General features: G+C 40.4%; 6 protein-coding genes across 9 annotated transcripts; 2 read left to right on the forward strand and 4 right to left on the reverse strand.

Moving 5' to 3' along the window:
- Window positions 1–4,552: 4,552 nt before the first annotated feature.
- On the forward strand, window positions 4,553–11,046 carry LOC120457796. Of its 3 annotated transcripts, none has more exons than XM_044006817.1 (9): window positions 4,554–4,883; window positions 7,289–7,434; window positions 7,477–7,687; window positions 8,002–8,093; window positions 8,167–8,304; window positions 8,979–9,133; window positions 9,313–9,979; window positions 10,061–10,159; window positions 10,225–11,045. In XM_044006817.1, the coding sequence occupies exons 2-9, from the start codon at window positions 7,369–7,371 to the stop codon at window positions 10,774–10,776; spliced, it is 1,980 nt and encodes a 659-aa protein (XP_043862752.1). In that variant the 5' UTR covers window positions 4,554–4,883; window positions 7,289–7,368; the 3' UTR covers window positions 10,777–11,045. The 3 variants fall into 3 exon arrangements, with proteins under 3 accessions (XP_043862753.1, XP_043862752.1, XP_043862751.1); XM_044006816.1 differs by having other exon boundaries at window positions 7,493–7,687; window positions 10,225–11,044; XM_044006818.1 differs by lacking the exon at window positions 10,061–10,159 and having other exon boundaries at window positions 4,553–4,883; window positions 7,493–7,687; window positions 10,225–11,046.
- A 102-nt stretch (window positions 11,047–11,148) lies between these two features.
- On the reverse strand, window positions 11,149–12,583 carry LOC120457765. Its single transcript, XM_039645262.1, has 3 exons — window positions 12,232–12,583; window positions 11,897–12,165; window positions 11,149–11,838 (listed from the first exon to the last, which is right to left on the reverse strand). Exons 1-3 carry the CDS (start codon window positions 12,545–12,547, stop codon window positions 11,176–11,178), a joined length of 1,248 nt encoding a protein of 415 aa, XP_039501196.1. The 5' UTR covers window positions 12,548–12,583; the 3' UTR covers window positions 11,149–11,175.
- A 314-nt stretch (window positions 12,584–12,897) lies between these two features.
- Window positions 12,898–14,578, reverse strand: LOC120457814. Its single transcript, XM_044006831.1, has 3 exons — window positions 13,957–14,578; window positions 13,630–13,904; window positions 12,898–13,569 (listed from the first exon to the last, which is right to left on the reverse strand). The coding sequence occupies exons 1-3, from the start codon at window positions 14,306–14,308 to the stop codon at window positions 12,916–12,918; spliced, it is 1,281 nt and encodes a 426-aa protein (XP_043862766.1). The 5' UTR covers window positions 14,309–14,578; the 3' UTR covers window positions 12,898–12,915.
- Window positions 14,579–14,596: 18 nt separating this feature from the next.
- On the reverse strand, window positions 14,597–16,192 carry LOC120457815. 2 transcript variants are annotated; one of them, XM_044006832.1, is made up of 3 exons: window positions 15,917–16,192; window positions 15,644–15,782; window positions 14,597–15,588 (listed from the first exon to the last, which is right to left on the reverse strand). In XM_044006832.1, the coding sequence occupies exons 1-3, from the start codon at window positions 16,064–16,066 to the stop codon at window positions 14,708–14,710; spliced, it is 1,170 nt and encodes a 389-aa protein (XP_043862767.1). In that variant the 5' UTR covers window positions 16,067–16,192; the 3' UTR covers window positions 14,597–14,707. The 2 variants fall into 2 exon arrangements, with proteins under 2 accessions (XP_043862767.1, XP_043862768.1); XM_044006833.1 differs by lacking the exon at window positions 15,917–16,192 and having other exon boundaries at window positions 15,640–15,741.
- Window positions 16,193–16,529: 337 nt separating this feature from the next.
- On the reverse strand, window positions 16,530–18,635 carry LOC122756622 (sodium channel protein Nach). Its single transcript, XM_044006807.1, is given in 8 exon segments — window positions 16,530–16,724; window positions 16,789–17,270; window positions 17,326–17,376; window positions 17,378–17,409; window positions 17,521–17,608; window positions 17,676–17,960; window positions 18,024–18,150; window positions 18,212–18,635. Coding segments are annotated over 8 exon segments (1,380 nt in total). The 5' UTR covers window positions 18,375–18,635; the 3' UTR covers window positions 16,530–16,572.
- Window positions 18,636–19,061: 426 nt separating this feature from the next.
- On the forward strand, window positions 19,062–20,463 carry LOC120457772. Its single transcript, XM_039645269.2, has one exon. The coding sequence runs from the start codon at window positions 19,090–19,092 to the stop codon at window positions 20,353–20,355; it is 1,266 nt and encodes a 421-aa protein (XP_039501203.2). The 5' UTR covers window positions 19,062–19,089; the 3' UTR covers window positions 20,356–20,463.
- Window positions 20,464–20,516: the final 53 nt, after the last annotated feature.

Genomic DNA, 20,516 nt, shown 5'->3' on the forward strand with positions numbered 1-20,516 from the left:
CATTAAAAACAGGTTATGTTAATCGAATGAAATGGTTTTTGGCTGGCAGTTCTTAAAGCTTTCGTCACATCTTCGGATTGCATAATAATCAAATTTTGCTTTTTTGACTTGATATTGTTTGTTTTGTATACGTGCGTTTTTTAGACTTCGATTTGCATTTTTAACAAAAAGACTAGCGGGTCAAGAAACTGATAAAAATATTTAAGGCCATTTGCGGCATTTTTTTGAGCACTTGCGTCCACAAAAAACCAATAGAATTTCTTTCACTTTCTATGCTTATGTTAAACATAGTTAACATCAGTTTTTCGCCGCATTATTTTGCAATTACATATGTACATATACATATACGTATGTATATATGTACTTCGACTTTCGGGTCAACCGGCACACACCTATTTATTAATTGCCAACAAATGCAAATTTATTTACTGGACCTGCCAGCCTGTGTTATTTTCGTGTCTGTCTAGTTTTGTTTCGTCCGTATATTAAATATACTATATTTACATTTTTGAACTGTTTTTCGCCCACGCAGGCGCAGTGAGAGAAAAAGGGTGATTAAAGGGGATGGAGGCAAAGTGGAAAAAGACGCGAACTCAGCTGTTTATGTGGGCTTCTGAGGTTTCAGTGGTTGCTTTCTGAAGAGAGAGGTTCAGAGAGTGACAGCCAGGAGTTACTAACAGCTGGTAATCAGAGTTGCCTAGTGACTAAAGTGACTAAAGTGCCTAAAGACTGTCTAGAACAGAACTATTAGAAAAAATTACTTTTAGATTTATAAACAAGAGAGAACGCTACAGTCGAGTTCCCCGACTATCTGATACCCGCTACTCAGCTAGTGATAGTGCGAAGGAGGTCTTCTACACTGACAGTTTTTGGCGGTTTGTGGGCGTTAGAGTGGGCGTGGCAAAAAGTTTTTTGGCAAATCGATAGAAATTTACAACACCAATACAAAAATGAAAAAATATTAAAACATTTTTCAAAAGTTTTTTGACAAGTCGATAGAAATTTATAACACCAATACTAAAATGAAAAAATATTAAAAAAAAATTCAAAAGTGTGGGCGTGGCAGTTTTGGCGTAACAGCATGATTCGACAAACTTGCGCTGCGTCTATGTCTCTGGAGTCTGTATGCTTAATCTCAACTTTCTAGCTTTTGTATTTCCTGAGATCTCGACGTTCATACGGACGGACAGACGGACAAACGGACATGGCCAAATCGACTCGGCTATTGATCCTGATCAAGAATATATATACTTTATATGGTCGGAAACGCTTCCTTCTGCCTGTTACATACTTTTCAACGAATCTAAAATTAAATTTATAAATTATGAAATTATGAAGATTTACAAAATAGGAAGCTGTATTTAAAAAGGATTTTTTTGTGAGAATTGTTCCAGCTGAGCTCCACACGTACCTAGTATGGTATCATTTAAACACCACTACGCCACCAAAATAAAATATTTTCCTTTTCTTAATCGCATAATCAAAATTTATCGTTCGCCAATTTCCGCCATAATTAAACCCAAAACAACAATTTTCTATTTGTTCTGTGCCATCAAAAGCGAGCAAGTCTGCGCGCATGTTTTCAACTTTTTCGAGAATTCAACCTCGTGCCCTGTTGACCGAACGCGAAATATAAGCTGCACTCTGGCCACATCCGAGTCCGAATCCGAATCCATGCTGAAAACACGGAGATTGTGTTGGCCAAAAGAACTCCGTGATAGAGGCGCACTATCGCAAATGAATCAACAGGTAGCCTTCGCCGAAAACCCGTTAGAACCAGCACAAAGGTGAGTCTTGAAATTGAAAGCCAAGCGCCAGTCTGAACGTTAACCTATTTTACTTCCTATCAGAATTCTGGTTTTAGCATCTGACTTCCGGCTGGTGTTTCGTAATGGCCGAAAACGAACGTGTTTTATGCCATGTGTTATCCGATGACTTGGACATTGTGCTGTTCACATTTCCTATGTCGGCGATGATGGCCCATTTGGCCAGAACAGCCTAAGCCTCGCTTATTATTAATTATGATTTATCTGACTACAATAAGGAGCACGATAATTATTGGCCAAGCTCATATGGCGTCAAGGTCATCGATTGGTTACCGTAAACAATATTATATTTTGTGAGTCTTGGGAATCTCATTTGCGTGGTGCTAATTGTGCTTCGCCTTCTGAAGTGGTGTTCTTGGTTATTTGCGAATTCGAAATGCTTCAGGGGATTCTCATCAAGAATATCGGGCTTTTTTAGTTCCCGCGAATTGCGTTGCAAAGCTTGTAAAATTTTGGGGACCTGGGGACCCAATAATACCGGTTCCATTGTTTGACAAACTAATTTTCATCTGATTGGCTAGCGTTATGTATGTGCATATTTTTAAGTTTGTGTTTGTAATTGTGATTAAGCACTTTAAACGTTTAAACCTATCAAACAACATTTGTTTGTAAGAGTAGTTTATATACTATTTATTTATTTATTTGATATAAGTAGTATACAAAACTAAACTAACTTAATTATTATACGCTGGTTGCAGGGCCTATAGCTACTATGTTGGTTAACAATTACTATATATTACTATATATTATTATTCTCAGTTTATTTATGCTTACTGGCATAGTCAAAAGGCTGCTCATATGAACGAATTTGTTTACGACTATATGTTAATTACTACGTCAAATGTAATATATATAATATTAAAGTCGATTTCGCATAAAAGTTTAATATATGTTCAAGCAAATCTCGACGATTTCCATTGATCTGTTAACCATTGATCCCACAGTAAATCATAATTGTTTCGTGCAAAAAAGTGATATTTGTAAACCTGCCGAACAACTTCCGACTTCATAGAGCCACATTCCCAACGCCCGCAAGAAAAAAAGACAAAAACGTACTAAACCTTTTGGTTGAAGCCGAAATGACATTGAATTTTGATTATATTGTCTCTGTCTTTCATTTCAATTAACATAAATGCTCTAAAGCCTTATCGGGAACATCTGTCATGTCTAAAACCTATGTAAAATGTTGTAAGAAATTCGATTGATCATTATCGACGCTCTGGTGATTTCTTGCTTCAATACAGTACAGATATTCAAAGTAAGACAGATCTTAACCCAATTAAACTTGTGAAGGCAGATTGAAACACTCATAAATTTTGCCAAGAGATTAACAAGGCAGCCTTTACCATAAAGAGAAGAAACTTTATCTTTACTTAAATTAGTACATAAATCGCAAGTAAAAAGGCCAAACAACCGACAAATTTGGACCAAAAGCTGTTATATTTAGCCAGAAGGTCTGTTTGTGGAGTCTCGTTGATCTGACGAGAGCAGCCTCTAAAGAACTCCGGAGATACTTTGATGAAGTGCACACGTTCGAATTAAACGGCTTGTTATAAGTTTGCACTTTATTGTTTTGGTTTTTATGACCACTGTCTGCTTGATTGTCCACTTGATTGTCCACAGGAAACCAGTTTTATTTTAGACGAATTCAAAAATGATTCTACAGCCAGCTCTACTAGTTATTAGTTTTTCACCGAAAATAGAACACTCTCGATAGGATACTATTCTATGCTTTTATCCGCATGTTGATATCGTTGATTTCTACAAGGTCTCCGATCAGGCTTGAAGCCGTCTTAACTGTTTATTTTAGCCGCCTCTCGCCTTTGTTTGTTTCAAATTTTAGCACAAGTTGCGGGAGTCGTTTGCACAAGTCAAGGTCGCCTTCTCAGACAAATGCCAGATCTCACAACTTTGAATATAATATTCTTTTAGGTTCCATTCTTCTCGGTGTAAAGAAGAAGAAGGTTGGCATTTTTAAAAGATGAAAATTAATACTTTGTCCCCAAAATGTAATATAAGAATCGTAGCTTATGATACCTCATACCTGATTGGTTTGCTTTTACATTTTAAAAGTTACAATACAAAATTGTATGTACTCTTACTCAAAACCACAAAAGCAAAATTCTTTCATGTGTAAAAAGAACACAAAAATATTAATTTGTTAAACGTTGTTGTAAAATATTTAAAATTGAGAAGTGGTATTTTTCAAAACGCCTAATTAATTGTTATTTTCCGATAATATTTTATTTTATCATAAAAAGTTGTCTAGACATAAGTATTTAAAGATATTTGCTATAACCAGACATTCTAGCTTTGTCGAGTTGCACAAAGATATTCTGAAATATTAAGTAGGTATGCGATTTATTAGCTTTGCTTAAGTGTTTCTAATATTTATTTTATTTTTGGTTTTAAAGAAATGAGTATATTTATAGCGGAAGGTGCAGTGAATTCAAAAATAAAGTGCATTAGCTATGTAAAACAATTGCACTTGTGCAGCTCTTGCGTAAACCAAATGCAGAGACCCTCCGCATTTTCCACCCTCCCAACACACTTTTCCCACTTCCCCACCAAAGAGCAGAAGGCAGGCCAACCAACTGTAAACGTAAACAACGTCCACTGCGCAGGACAGCTTGGCATTGAATCCGAATCATTATCCGATTCCGAATCCGAATCCGGTGGACAGCTGTGCGTCGGAATCGGGCGAAAGCTGCTTGGGCGGCGGAGGAAAAGCTTCAAGTGAACATTCAGTGGATTGCGGCCAATTTAATCGAGCGGTTACGCGTTACCTGTGTATTTCCCTCATATTTTACCAGGTTACGTGTCGAGAGCAGAAGTTACCTCTCATACGTGCTAGCTAATTAGGGGCCAAAGCTCGAGTGCTCAAGAGTTGGAGTATCCAATAAAAATTCAAATAAAATATCACCAAAATATGGCAGACACTATTGACCAAGTTCTGCCACAAGACGAGCAACAAATCACATTTTAAACGTGGCCGATTGCCAGCTGAGTGAAATCCACAGTAACCTTAGCTACAGCGACAACAATGTCGAGTGGCAGGTAGGATTCTCTGTCCATATCCATTCATATCATATACATTTGGCATATATGTACTCGTCAGCCATTTCGACCATATCTGGCCGTTGTTTTGGCCGATATTTGTAATCAATAAATTGATTTTTGATTGCCATGTGTGTGGGTATTCTTCCTCGTTCTTGGACTCCTTCTTCTTGTTTTTCTGCTGTCTTCTGTTTGGCATTCGCTTTCCTTTTGTTTTTCCTCTGGCGGCGTCATACTGACTGGCTTTTTCGCTGCCTTATTCCTTGGCACACTTTAGTGCCCGACCGTAGTCTAGTATACGTACGTATACTTGATATATTTATGCACAAGTTTTCTAATTCTATGAAAATACGGAGACAATCAAAGACACAATTTCTTGGATTAGGGTATAGGAAAATAAGTCTTGTATACCTAAGTATTTGAATATAATTACTAGGAGCTCAACAAGTTCAATAAGGAAGAATATTTATACTTATACAACAAACAAGCTGGTCACTATTTCAATACCTATGGGTATATTATATCTGTGTTCCTTAATTTTAAGCTGTATATAAAAAAAGCGATTGCATTGGCTTCCCCATTACAACATAACAAAATGAATACGTTTTTATACCCGTTACTCGTAGAGTAAAAGGGTATACTAGATTCGTTGAAAAGCAGAAGGAAGCGTTTCCGACCATATAAAGTATATATATTTTTGATCAGGATCAATAGCCGAGTCGATCTGGCCATGTCCGTCTGTCCGTCCGTCTGTCCGTCCGTCTGTCCGTCCGTCTGTCCGTCTGTCCGTCCGTCTGTCCGTCCGTATGAACGTCGAGATCTCAGGAACTACCAAAGCAAGAAAGTTGAGATAAAGCATACAGACTCCAGAGACATAGAAGCAGCGCAAGTTTATCGATTCATGTTGCCACGCCCACTCTAACGCCCACAAACCGCCCAAAACTGCCACGCCCACACTTTTGAAAAATGTTTTGAAATTTTTCTTTTTGTATTAGTCTTGTAATTTTCTATCGATTTGCCAAAAAACTTTTTGCCACGCCCACTCTAACGCCCTCAAACCGCCCAAAGCTGCTACGCCCACACTTTTGAAAAATGTTTTGTTTATTTTTTCATTTTATTTTTATTTTATATTTTTATTTTTTTTATTTTTTTATTTATTTTTATTTTTTCATTTGTATATTGGTCTTGTAAATTTTTATCGATTTGCCAAAAAACTTTCTGCCACGCCCACTATAACGCCTACAAACCGCCAAAAATTGTGTTTAAGACTCTCCTCCCTTCCACTAGCTGAGTAACGGGTATCAGATAGTCGGGGAACTCGACTATAGCGTTCTCTCTTGTTTTCTATTAGCATGAGTTCAGATAATTCCGAAATCTTAACTTATTACAAAAGTAAGCCCACTTTTATTTCACTCCCAGCTTACCATGTAATTAGGAAAATAATTAAGTCCAGCTGCCTAGAATAAGCACGAAGAGCACACATAATTAGAAGCAGAATTAATTGGCCATGAAAAGCGAGGAAAATGGACCGCCTCTGTGTGAACTTCAATACAAATGGTTTAAGAAGATATTAAAAAAAAAATCTGGCCATGACTCATGGCATCCGAGAGAAGGCAGAGCCATCAGAGCCTCCTTTCACTTCTTTCTCCTTTTCGTTTCTACATTGCAACCACAAAAGATCGATTTATAAAATATATATTCAACTTTTTTCTAGGAAGTTTATTAGGTTATGAATTTTAAAATCATTTTTACATTCTTAAAGTATAAAATAACTTTTTTAGTGTATAATCCGTACCAATGTCAGATTGGCGCCCAAAAATTACAAGCCAAAGAAAAATATGTTCGTCCTCCTGTTTGTGTGCTTGTAAAAGTGGTTGCGGTCACTTAAAGTTGTGTGGATTTTTGTTCGCCGTGTTTCTATGGGTGTGTTACCACAGAAGTCATATCCTGTCAAAGGTGAAAGAGTCCTCAGATTCATATGCCTTGCAGGCAAATGCACTTTCGCGAGTAAATTCTAAAACAATTAAGCCGAACCATATTCATTCTCGTCGGTATATTAAAACCAATCGAATTAAAATAAGCTGCGCGAACTTTGATCTACATATTATGGTCTGTTCATTTTCAATTAAAAGTAAGAGGGCAATTTAGTCTTCATAAACGCTCAGATAAATTCCCTAATAAAAAGCTCACTTAGAGACTCCCGAAACCACTTAGTTTTCTAGACGCATATGTAAACACATATTTATGTATATATTTTTTCCCTGAGAGTCTTAAGCCATCAGAAAAGTATAAGGAAATCAGCAGCCGAATTTCCACGATTTGGTGGGCATTAGTTCATTTCGGCAGTACCTCCCAGGCAATTTAATTTAATTTGCCTCCGTACGTCCTTTGAATTATCCTTGCAGCCTGCTGGACGTGCTGTGCAGTGGGAGTGGCGCCCGCTTGGCACTCGGAGCCTCGGTAATCTCCTATCTGATTGTCTACAATGAGGCTTCCGCTCCCAGCCTGCTGGTTGCCGTTGTCTTGGCCACCGTTTATGGCACAATGTCAGGTGGGAGTGAGGTTGAAAATTTCCTAATTATTCCAAATTAAGTTCATTTTTGTTCCAGCCCGCTGCAAAACTAGTCTTCGCAGCCTGCAAATGCCGTATGTGAGGGCCACAAATAAATTCGACTTTGGCTGTTTGTTTCTGGCCATCTGGCTAGATGCACTGGCCGCCGTGTGTGCCTGCGCTGCTCTGGCCAGAACCCTCAGCGCCTGTTTGGATGCCATGACCGGGGGTCTGGCCAGGATTCTCATATTGGGTGAGTGGTAACAGATGTTGGTATATAAAGTAGCAGCTACATTTGTTCATGAAATAACAAAACCATTTAACAAGAGATACGGACCTTTTAGAAAAGTGTATAAGTGTATAAATTCTTTTACATAAATATAACTATTGACTTTTGCCTAAAATAAAAAACTTAAAGTTAAGTATCATACTAATTATAACTCTTAAACTAGTTTACACTTGCGTATTTTATAATCATATACATGTTTGTCTCCAAGAGCATATGCCCAATTTTTTGGCGCGAACTGTGCTACCCGACCTGTAAAAAATAATGTTGCCTACTTTCAGGCCGCAATGCACCCACGAATGAGCCGTGGCCGGATGTTCTTGGCGTGTCGGTTGTCTTCCTCGTCACAGGGATGTTCATGCTGGGCCTGGAGGTGGGTACTCCTCCGAGTCCGAGTGCCAATCCACCCACTTATCTCGACACTCATTGCAATTGCGTATTCACAGCACTCGAGGGCATTCAGCCTCATCCTCACTCTTGGCATGTTTGGCTTGAACGCCATTTTAAGCGCCGTCGGCTGGTGGCGGGGCGACATGTTGGCCTGGTCTACGGACAGCTACTTTCAGCCCGATGGCATTAGCAGTGTAAGTGGAAGTAGCCGTATAGACCCCATACCATCTACAACTTCGATATTGGGTCAGTGCACTGTGCCAGTCTGCGCTTTGTTTTTTTGGTTTTTTTTGTTTTTGTTTGTTGGTTTTCCTTTCTTGTTTGTCAAGTCCCATCGATTTTTTTCTGTCGTGACCGGGAACATTTGCGTGACCGCAGCTAAATCCACAGGATACGGGCTTTTGATTATGACACGTACTGCTGCGTTTCGTTTTTGTTTTTTGCCCCCCTTTCAATGGCATTCTTTGACTAAAAGACGACAGCCAGCCAGACAGCAACAACTCTGAACATTTCTAGCTGCTCATTTTGCCACATTATGTAATACTCTAAAATCTTGATAGATGTGCTTTGCTTTGAAAACGACAATCTTCATTATATACTTTATATTATTATTTGTATATATATATATTTATAGTATTTTCTGCATATTTTAATTTTAAAGTTCATTCTTCAGGCTAGTACTCTCAAAAATATTAGTGCCTTTGAAAAACTTTACATTTTCCCATAATAGTATGTGCCTGTGTCTTATAGAGTAGTCAATTTATACACGGGCAAAACACAATGGCAGACTTGGGCAACGTCTGTTGTTAGCTTAGCTGCTATTAGAAGAATTATCCGGCTGATAACAGGTTCTAACCACCACCTTCAGGTCTTCCGGGCCACTGCCCTGCTCACGTACTCCTTTCCCGGCGATTGGCCCCAACAACTCCGAAGTGGACGATTCACGGCGACCCTAATTACGGGATTGGTCAGTACCTCGCTGCTGCTGACAGCCATTTGTCTCTCCACGGTGGTGCACTACAAGTGAGTCTGATTATGCGATAATAATGGAGGAAGAACAAATTAAACAACTGATATCAGTTTCTGTACGAATACGTATTATTTTCCTTGAGCTTGTACCAAAGATATGTTTATAAGTATTTGATCAATTAGAAGTGCTTGACTTATAGAAACATTTTAAAACTATAAAAACTTGCTTGCAGATCCCAGGAGGACTATGTAGCAGTGCCCTTATTCAATATTCTCGATGAAAACGGCTTCCATAAGTTGATTCCTGCCTCGGCTTGCATGTTGCTTCTAACAAGTTCGGCGGCATTTCTGGAGCTTTTTCCGGAACTTTATGGAATCGTTGTGCGATTGGCCACTTCGGAGTGGAGAATACTGTCCAAGCAGATCAGTTATGAGAGCTCGGAGAGTGGTAACCCCGTGCTGGCTGTTTTCATCGCCGGCAGCATGTGTGCTATGTTGGCATTCGCCTGTCCACTGCAGCATCTCAGTTACACTTTAGCCGCTGGCCACATGGGTGGGGTATTCCTGCGGGTGCTTTATCTCCTATACATCCCTTACAGACCCAAGTATATGGCGCCCAGCAGCGAGTCTTCACTGTCGTACAGTCGTCTATCCACAGCACCGATTGCCAAGAGCAGCAGCTACAGCAGCGCCGCAACTTCTAGTTCGAGCCGCTTAAAGAGAAGTCTCTGGAAGATCGGTCTACCCAAGCACAGTAACCTAAAAAAGCCGAAAACCAAGTCCAGAAACAAACAGGAGCTTGAAAAGGAGTGGCTACTCCTGGGCGAACCCACGTCGCCATGTCCGCAACGAGAGGGCAGGGATGTGGAGTCCACCATCCTTTCCGATGGCGAGCCACCGGTAAGTGCACTCTGTGATAAATTTAATTTATATAAGGTATCAGTCAATTAAAAATACATACATCTAACATCTTGCATGAAGCCATCTGACTTTGAGTACCCAGATAAGTTCGATAAAAGTGACTCAGACACCTCCACCGACATTGATGCCATTGTGGATGAATATCGTGAGAAGATTAAGGTGAGAGCTCGCCATAAATACCTGTAAATAAAGTTACTAAATATGAATATTTCCTAACATTCCAGGTAACCACTGCCGGTCCTTTGGAGCGCAGTGTTCGAGTGCCCACAGTGAGTTCCTGGCGCGTGACCATTTTCGCCATTGTGGTTATTGGATTGGGCATTGCGCTATGCATTGCCGGACTCGTGATGCACTGGGCTCCGGCAGCGTTAACCGGAGGAATTGGGGTTCTTATCGTGACCCTAATGATGGGTTTTATACCCAAATACACGGGCAGTGTGATCAACGTGAGCCCCGTGATCTGTGGAATGTCGCTGCTGATGGGCGTGATCCTGTTCAGTGGATGTGCTATCCATTCCTGGCCGGGATTGCTTGTCTGGCTGGTGGCGGGACTCATTCTGGTGATCAGATGCGATAAATACTGCTGTAATTGCTTCGAGCACACCACCATAATGAATGCCCATCTGATACCTAGTGTCTCGGGAAAAAGTAACGCCGGTTCCGCTTCGGGATCGGCATCAAATTTAGCGGGTCCTTCCACCAGCATCCGGATACCCAGACCGCCCAAGGGAATGGCCGTTGTTGGGGTGCCACAGCTCATCAACGAGCCCAGATGACAGTCGGAGTCCTCGGAGGAAGAAGGCGAGGACTTGTTCCACGAGGACTTCAATGTGCGTGACTTTGACGAGGAGGATGACGAAGATTGCTGGACTGACTAGCTTGCGCCTTATAAAATCCACTTAGGAAAATATTTACTTGCTATGCGGATGCCCAGGATGGTCTAGCTTCGAGCCACATATGCCTAAATTTTTCTAAATTGTCGAAATTTACCAATGTATTTAAAAATCTCTAGATAGGCGATTCTCCGTAACACTAGGTTCAGAATAAATTAAATTTTTCGAAACGAAAATGTATGTTTAATGTGTTTTATCATTTCACATAGTCAAAGTTTCTAATATTTTTAAATTACCCAACAGCGGCATTCGTCTCTTATCTGCAAATAATATAAAAGCGCTTTAAGTATATAAATTCTCGTTCTCCATGAGGTAATCCACCAGTTCCCTGATAGGCGTCATTATGGTCTCCTCGTAACCAGGTTGAATCTCGATTACCCTTAGTAATAATTCACTTCGATCGCAGTTGAGGTAATAGTCAAACTTCTCCGGTTCTTCGGATCGCAATCTATTTGAAATACTGGGTGACATTTTGGTCTGAGGTTCGGTAAGAGCCCAAATAAGAAGGGCTGCCAGCCGAGTTCTTTGGCACTCTTTTCTAAAGTCATTTTCAGTTATGAGGTCCTTGTTCAAGCCCAGACGACCAAGGTGATGCTGTAGACACTTATAATAGTGCTTGAGACACTCATCATAAATCGCCCTTCTGACTTCAGCAGAGGCTACTATATAGAGAAGAAATAAAACATCTAAGGTGGGAGAACAGTACTGAGCGAGTTGAAAATCTACAATGCAGCAGGCATTGGGTAATATTGAAGATTCGTTGTCGAAATGGAACAAAATATTACGATCCCAAGTGTCCCGATGACAGAGCACATTTCGTGTATCCTTTGAGGGTGCTACCAGTTCTTCAGCTTTAGTTAAAAGTTTGTAGAGTTTATTTTGAATAAAACTCTGAGCTTTATTTGTTTGATAATGAGGGTGACGTGCTGCTAAAAAAACAATAGCCTATGGAATTTTTAAAGAGTTATATGCGGCTTTCATAATTTGTAACACATCTACCAACCTTGAGTCCAGTTATGTACCAAGAGTTATTTGCATCCAAATGTAACTCAATGAGCACATTTTTGTAACTTTCGTAAATCTTTACATTTTCTTTTTCCTCCCAAGCAATACTAGCTGCATGTAATTCAGATATGTGTTCCAAAACCAGTTTATAATGATCTAAGGTATAGTTTTCATTGGCCTTAAGATGTCTGTAGTCCTGGGTTAGGTCTTCTAACACTAGGATATCATTCCGACTGTGGTAAGATATTGGATAAAGCTTCTTTGTGGCTAAATGGTATAAATGCATGTTGAATACGACTTTCCAGATTATATACGGATTTTTAACAGACTTACCATATTTCTGAATCTTAGGTAACATCTGGCAATATAAAGCGGACTCCTTTCGAAAAACTCCCTTGCGTTCGCATTCTTCTCTTTGTGGCATATTTTTACGGGGTAAGCTTTTAATGAAATAGTTTAGGAAATATATCTTCTTGTCGCCTTTAACCTTCACTTCCAAATGCAATTTATAGTACTCTCCCATATATCCCATGAGATCTTCAGGTCCTGCATCCACCTGTGAGCTTACAAGTATCACATTCTGTTCTTGGACAACTGAAAGTGTTCTCTGAGCTATTAGAAGGCATTCCTCTGAACTTAGTAAATCCATATTTGCAGTAGAAAAATATATGTATATCTTATCCGCTGCGCTCCCAGATTCAAACTAGAATGGCTTCAGAACCCTACCGATATTTTAACTTTAAGATTCTGGGATAAGATAACACCAGTTATCTTAACAGAAAATAAATTAGACAGATATCTGCACTCCACTTAGGGCAATGACCTACAAAAGCAATAGTACAAGTGTTCACGTTTATAAGTTTATTAACTTATAAACAAATATCTTCAATCGTAAGAGATAATATATTCTCATAAGGGAAGTACAATAATGGGCAAACAGATAGAGCTGCAACTGATGGGATCGCGAGTGTTACCAGGGGGACAACAAAAGATAGCACGTAAGTCAGAGTCTTTTATTCAGTTAAGTTTATGATATGTCAGAGCCAGTAAATCCCCCACACACTCGTACATATAATTTGCAAACTCAGGATGATCTTTCATCAAACGGAGGACATCTGCATTGCGATCCACGTTGCAAAAGCGATGGAAGTCTTCCGGGAGTTTATCCTTTAGGGTTTTCAGATAATTCTCGGGCAGGCGGAGTACGGTAGCAGCTATGCAATTGTAAGTGACTCCAAATAAGGAAAAGTCCTTGAGAGATTGTTCAAATTCCTGTTTACTCAATTGCTCTTGATTGGGATCGATACCCATTTCTCTGCATTCCTCAGCAAATGCGTCGTAGTACGTCTCGATTAGACTACCTATCATCTTTTTTCGGCTAGAGGGTTCCAAATTAAGATAAGTGACCAGGTGAAAATCCATAGCAGGTGGGCTATATCGGCAGAGTTGGAAGTCTACCAGCACGGACCTCTCTTCGTAGGGTTTATCCTTGTGGTAGAATACATTCGCATTCCATGCATCGCGATGAACAAAGACGTTCCTATGAACTGGTGATGGATTCACCATCCAGTAAACCTGGTCTAGGCATCTAGGCAGCTCCTTTGCTATAAACTCCTGCGCTTCCGGATTATCCAGGACATCAGGATGGGTGGCCGCAACTGCCAACACAGCCTGAGCAGATCAACATGTTAAAACGCGATATATAAATAATAAAGAGATGATCGTACATACCCTGAGACCCGTTGTATACCATTCAACTTCCGGTTTAACAGACACTTCGTTTAGCCACTTTCTGAACTCAACGCCAATGGTTTTTCCTTTCTGCTTTTCGTAGGCAATACTACTGGCATGCAAGGTAGCCAGTGATTTCAGAATGGGTCCCATCTGATCCTCACTTAGAAAGTGAGTTCCGGAGGGTAGTGCAATATAGCCCATGTCCTCCACATTTTGCATTACGAACAGATCCTCTCGGGTGAAATAGCACTTAGCACTCCACACATGGTTAGCTGAATTGGTAGATATTATTATTTGGGCCACAAAAGAAAAACGAAAACTTACAAAACTTCTTCAGCTCGTTTAGCAAATCATAAAGCTTTATCTCCTTTTCAATGAGACCCATTTTTTCCATATAGAATTCCATACTCGCATTTTGGAATATCACCGACTTGACAAACAGTCGAGAAGTCTGTACATCTTTCTGATCCTCCAACAGATACCGGAGGTACAAGTGAAAGTATTCTCCCAAAAAACCAGTATGTTCCGTGGCGGGCACTATATCAAAATTAATTAAGACACCCTGCTTGTTCTTATCGGCCAATAAATTGGCTAAAATCTTGTTACACTCTTCTAAAGTAAACAACTCTGTGCGGCTTTTTCGCGTGAAAACGGTGCTATGTGGTTCCTTACTCATTTTTAACTAATCAGAAATTACGATTGAACTGCTCTCGAGTTAATGTTATACTGGTTTCATTTCCATTTGACTTTGCTGGCTTAAGAGTAGAATGTTACTCTGCAATAATGGGGTTTATATGACTTAGAAAACAAAACATTCAAGCGAAACTATATTATTTTCTTTTGATACCGATTTATTAATCTATGTCATTAAGACATATAAATATTCTTATTAAACTACTTCCTATTCACACTAAAACTCTTTTAGGGTGTCTTTCCGTATGTAGCCTACATAAATAAAAGAGTATTCAAGTTTCGTTGAGAGGTTATATTTTTCCTTTTTCTTACAATAAAGTGTTATCATCTAGCGCACTAGAGGAACTCTTACTTATCAGTAGTATCGCTTAACGAGACTTCCTCACATGTTCGCCCTGGCCAAGGCCATTTCCATGACATCCACACAGCACTCCTCCATATAGGTAGCGAATTCTATGTTAGTTTTCATATAAGAGAGGATCACCTTACTGCGGTCCACATACTTAAAATCATTGGTTACGAAATCGGCGGGAACCTTTACGACCGTTGCAGCTACAGCTCTGTAGACCACTCCAAATAAACGCAGTTCTTCGTATGATTCCAGCAGCTCTGACTTCGAGATCGCTAGTTCCTCAAGGCCAAAATCTGATAGGTTCCTCAACAAATTTTTATGGTACAAATCAATGCCTGTCTTCTCCATTTGTTGGCGTTTGCCTGAGCTCAAATTCATGTAAAGACAAAAATTGAGGTCTGATGCTGGGGGAGCGTAACGACAGGTCTGAAAGTCAATCAGTAGAGCCGGTCCAGAACTTTCCGGAGGAAAGAAAATGTTACCAGCCCAAAGATCTCGATGGCAAAGGACATTCCTGTATTTTTTCGAAGGTGCCGCTTGCTCATAGATTCTCTCCATTATGGCGAAAAGCTTGTTATCGATGAAAGCCTGCTCCCTATTTCCCTGATACTTGGAAAGACTTCGAACGACAGCTAGAACAGCAGAGAGTCCTGTTGTGAACCATGCAATTTCAGAGGCTACTGTGATCTCTAACAAGTTGTCACCATAGGTTTGACCTATATTGGTTTTGGTCTGATGTTCGTAGACCAAACTGGCTGAATGAAATGCGGCAACTGATTTAATTAATTGTTTCATGAAATCATTATTAAGTTCTGCGGATCCAGCTGCTCTGAAACCCTTAAGCTTAATGTGCTCCAGAACCATTAGATCTTTTCGACTGTAAACGCAATCAGGACTCCATTTTACGTTGGCTAGAAAGGTGTTCGTCAACTTATTTCATTTTTTTGCGTATCTGAACTTACTTACAATGGATTTGTAGTTTCTTTAGGAGAGTGTCGTACAGCCAGGACTCCTTTTGGAAAATAATTTCTTTCGCCAATTCCGCACTTTGCTGGGGCATAGCCTTTACAAAGAGTTCTATTTCCCTAATAATTTCTTCTTCCTCCTAAGAGTATGCAAGTAAATATTATTGATGTAAGTTACTGTTAATCTTTGACTATCATTTACGATAGCCACACTTTGCCATTTGTATCTCCAAGAGATAAAACACTGACTTTGTAATGTCAACAGCATACTTACCTGGCAATACCTTAGCGTCAGTGCGTAGTAATCCCCCAGATAGCCGATCGCACTGAGATCCCTGACCAAATGATAGTCCAACAGCTTGACTCTTCCTGCACTCTTTAGTGCATTTTCCAATATTTGTTGACACTCTCGGTTGCAAAGCATTATGTTGCGTATACGTAAGGTGGGCGTATTACGTATACGTTGGGTGAAACAGTCGCTCTCTTCGTTCTAGAAAGCTAATGGACTGAGGCGACTTTTCCGAAGCTTTCCACTCAGCCAGGTATAGCTGGCGTGCACAACTGAGCAGAAATAGAATTTCGCTCGGTTTTTATTTTCCCACGGCAACATCTTTTAAATTATCAGCTGTTCAGCTTCAACTGTAGTAGAAATGTACTACAGTATAAATATTATCTGAGCGATAAGATTACGAGTGTCATTTTCAATACAAAAAGATCACTTAGTGTGGAAATCGTTTAAAAAAAGTTATAGTTTATTTGATTTAAAGATATTACATTGAAAAGAAAACATATGTTAGCTGTTCTCTAAAAGGCAAAGGCACAAAAATTTCATCTTTTCAAGGATTGTTTATCATTTACAATGTTTTTCAGATAAGTATATCATTTAATGAAGAGTTTACTGTCTACTACAAGTAAATACTAGATGTGTACTTATTGAAATCTCTTCGGTATAATCAATCGCTTTAGTCGACGTTTCTCGTTTATATACGTCGTATAAGGACGTATAGTGATGTAGTAAAAAATCTCCACAAAGCTGAGAAGACTGGCGCCCACAAACAAGCCAGTAGTGCCACCAATGGATACTAAAAAAGGTATCAATTTAGTATCAATTTTATTGATATTACACAGACTTATAACATAACTTACCCACTAAATCCAGTTTTCCGCGTACCAAATTTCTCTTATAACGTTCCGTCGGTAATTCTATGAGGCCCACTTCGATCCTGGATATGGCGTTCTGACTCCCAGCCATATTTTCTTTGCTATCGTACACCGTAGTGATATCCACTTCCGTACAAGAGGGCAGGCAATCGCAGACCAGGCCCTTTCGACCACGGAGCTTCGACCATTTTGCGATGATTACCGATAGATCCTCGTAATTGCGATTGAGGCACTCCAGACCATCCATGTTGCACAGCTGCCAATCGGGGGAGTTCGGGGACAGGTGACTGGAGCAGTTGCACAACTCCATCTGGCGATCCTTCCGGCACTGGACCGTGCAGGCACTGTAGCTATAGAACTTGTGCACATCCAGAATGTTCTCGTCGGCGAAACGACAATTCCTCTGATGGACACTGGTCTGGCGGATCTCTTCGTCGTTCTCAATGTCGCGCTTAGAGATATAACGCCTGAAAATAAAAACCCTGCGCAAATGAATAGCCATGTTTCACGTCATCTACTTACACAAAGGAGATATATGGGCCTACAACTAGGAAATCCGTTTTAGGGGTTACCAGTGGGAACCTCTTCGGTGCCAAGAATAAAGACCTTTTAAAGAGAAAGCAATGCTTAATTCATACATTTGGTAATGTGAGCTTTTAAGTTTTCGAAGCACACTTTTAGGTTGTAATAAATTTATTTGTCAATAATTAACTTTACCGTGGCCTCAGTGTGCAATTCCATTTTCAGGGCGCCCGGTCCGCTATTCCGATTCGAAAACATATTTAGCCTGGGCATTTTGTGTTTCCTGAAAGTGTATGTAAAAAGCTTAATAAAAGTTTTAAATGAATTGAAGTAACTTATTTCAAACCAACCCAGCTTGCATTGAATTAATGGCATAGCAAATCCCCAGCTCAGTCTCCATGCGATGAAAGTACTTGCAGCACTCAAATGGTTTATTATTCCACTCGCAATTGCTGATTGAGTCCAAACAACTGCTCCTAACTAATTCGGCATAATACGAGAAATTGGAGTAAAAGCACGAAGCAGTCACCTCCTCGCCACTGCATTCGTGGACTGTGTGGTAGGATTCACCGCGGAAGAAGGCAATCTCGCTGAGGACCTCCTCCAAAGTGAAGTCGTGATCAGCGCCCCACAGTCTTAAATAATTTTGATGATACCTTCAGCATAGCACTACCAATTGTGGTCGATATTCCACTTACTGTTCAGCCACCTCTTGAATTCGATCCATATTCTTCGATTCGCAGACTATAATGGCAGGAAAATTGGTGTTCCAATCGCGAAACGAACTCTCCACAACGAAACTGATGGCGTTGTTCTCAAATGCGCCTGAGGATAATACAAGTATTTGGATGAGATCCCAGATCTGGCAGTGTCCCCGGTCACTTACTTAATGAGGCTTTGATGAGCAACCAGGAGGCGTACCAAGAAGCAACGAGACAAATGACCCAAAACATCCTTTCTATCCAACTGGCATCCTTGTCTACTATAAACCGGGCTCCATGCAGAGTGGAGTTCTTCAGATACTCCTCTATAATTCGGCTGAATCTCATGGCGATTGTGTCCCGTTGAAGTCCGTTCGATTAGTGTTCATTTCGAAACTATAACTGAAACTACACATATACCTCATTAATGGCCATAATCGGACATTCATCTCAATCGATTCCCTCAGCTGTTGATTTTCTCAGACTTCCAACACGCACGAATCCGGGTACTAAATAAACATTTGTCTACGAATTAGTTTTAGACGAATTAAACACTGTTTGGTCCACACAAAAAACGGCCCAAGTCACAGATTTTGTTATACTCTTTATGGTAAGAGCATTTGAGCATTTGAGCATTGTTCGTCTACACCTGGGAAGTGCCGTTGGGCTGCGTAAAAAGCATTATCTTTTTGGTTTGAATAAAACTATTATAAAGGAGTAGATATTCATTATAAGCAATGTATTATAAGCAATTATTTACGAATTTACACGAAGTACAACTTCATTATGTATTTTCACGAAATTTCTTTCGGTTTCATCAGGTAGGCGCCTGATTCGCCTCAACCCAGAATCTGACCCCTAATTTCTCGATCCCAGTCTAGGCCAAAAGCAAACACCCTAACTTGGATTTCAGCTAATAATTTTCAGAGGTTGCATTGCACACTTCTACTTCTATATTTGCTGACTTTATCTTGGAACGGTTTACAGCAGTAAAGATTATACTCGCACAGTGCGGATATAAAAGGTTAATGCCACCCTCGGAAGTCCAACAGTTGACTTCGAGATGACAACTGCTTTGGAACTGAGTCCCACCGAGATCCGCGGCCTGTGCCAGCGATACTTTTATCAAGATGTTCCCAGTTTGGAAGCGGGCTTCGATGTAATAAACTACACTCTGAAGCCCACCTCAGATGCTCCAGCCGGATACTTGGGTAGCCACCTTTACCTGCACGTCACCCTGAAGCTTCACAATTCCGATGAGGTCAGGCAGCTCACGTTCTTCTCGAAGTCGGCACCCGTCGGGAATGAGTCGCGAATGGAATACCTAGAGGATTTTGGAGTATTCCAAAAGGAAATCGCTGTTTACCAGAACGTTCTACCCGATCTTCACAAGGCCTGTGCAGAGGTGGCGCCCAAGTGCTATTACGCGGACAAGAATCTGCTGATCTTTGAGAACCTTGCAGACCAGGGCTATAGAATGGGTGCTGGACGGGATGGTCTGCTGACCTATGATCAGCTCCATTGCTGCCTAAAAACCTTGGCCGCCCTGCACGCGGGTTCCATAATCCACGAACAGAAGGGGCAAAAAATAACACAGTCTCAGCCCAAATCGGTGGTGGAGAATGCCTATCCCAGTGATGTGTCGCAGGAGCATCTGAGGATGGTGAACTTTCAAAATGCCTGTCTGGTGCTCAAGGAGTTCATCAAACTGATACCCAAATATCAGTCCAAGTTGAATTACGTTTTGGAAAACTTTACTGAAAATATGTCCTTTATTTTTGAGGCTGTCAAGACCTCGGATGTGTATCAAAATACCATACTCCATGGCGATTTGTGGGCCAATAATATCATGTTTCAGTATGGCAGATATGGCGAGGTTCCCCTGCAGTGTCGCCTTGTGGACTTCCAGTTGGCCAGATATGCCCCACCTGTCCTCGATGTGCTGACTGTTCTCACCATTCCCACTTCAAAGGAGTTTAGGGACGCCCATCTGAGTGAATTTCTGGCGGAATACTACCGATTCATGACCGAGTTCCTTAAGCGTGCTGATTTGGATATAGCTCGTTTTATTCCAGAACAGAGTTTCTATGAATCCGTGGAAAAGTTCCGAAGTGTTGGCCTGATCGAAAGCTGTTTGTTCTGTCACTTGGTTATTCTACCACCTCACTGCACTCAGAAACTGACAAATTCTGTCGATGGGTTTAACGACTTTTTCACTAAGAAACGCATTGAGATTTGCCTGGAGGCTTTTAACACTGATGAGTTGTACAGGAGTCGCTTGGTCGACATGCTTGAAGACTTTGTAGATCAATTTGTTATAGATAACTAGATTGGAATGGCTGAGTTGTACAGAAGCCATTTTGTAGATAAACTTACAACATTGTACATATCCTGTGAATAAAATTATATGCCTATACACGCTTTTTATACCATTAAATGAATTCTTCCATTTTGACACATAGAAGAAATTGACTATTTTCATTACAAATA

This window comes from Drosophila santomea, unplaced genomic scaffold, assembly GCF_016746245.2.
Source record: "Drosophila santomea strain STO CAGO 1482 unplaced genomic scaffold, Prin_Dsan_1.1 Segkk79_quiver_pilon_misjoin1_scaf, whole genome shotgun sequence".
Classification (NCBI taxonomy): Eukaryota; Metazoa; Arthropoda; class Insecta; order Diptera; family Drosophilidae; genus Drosophila; species Drosophila santomea.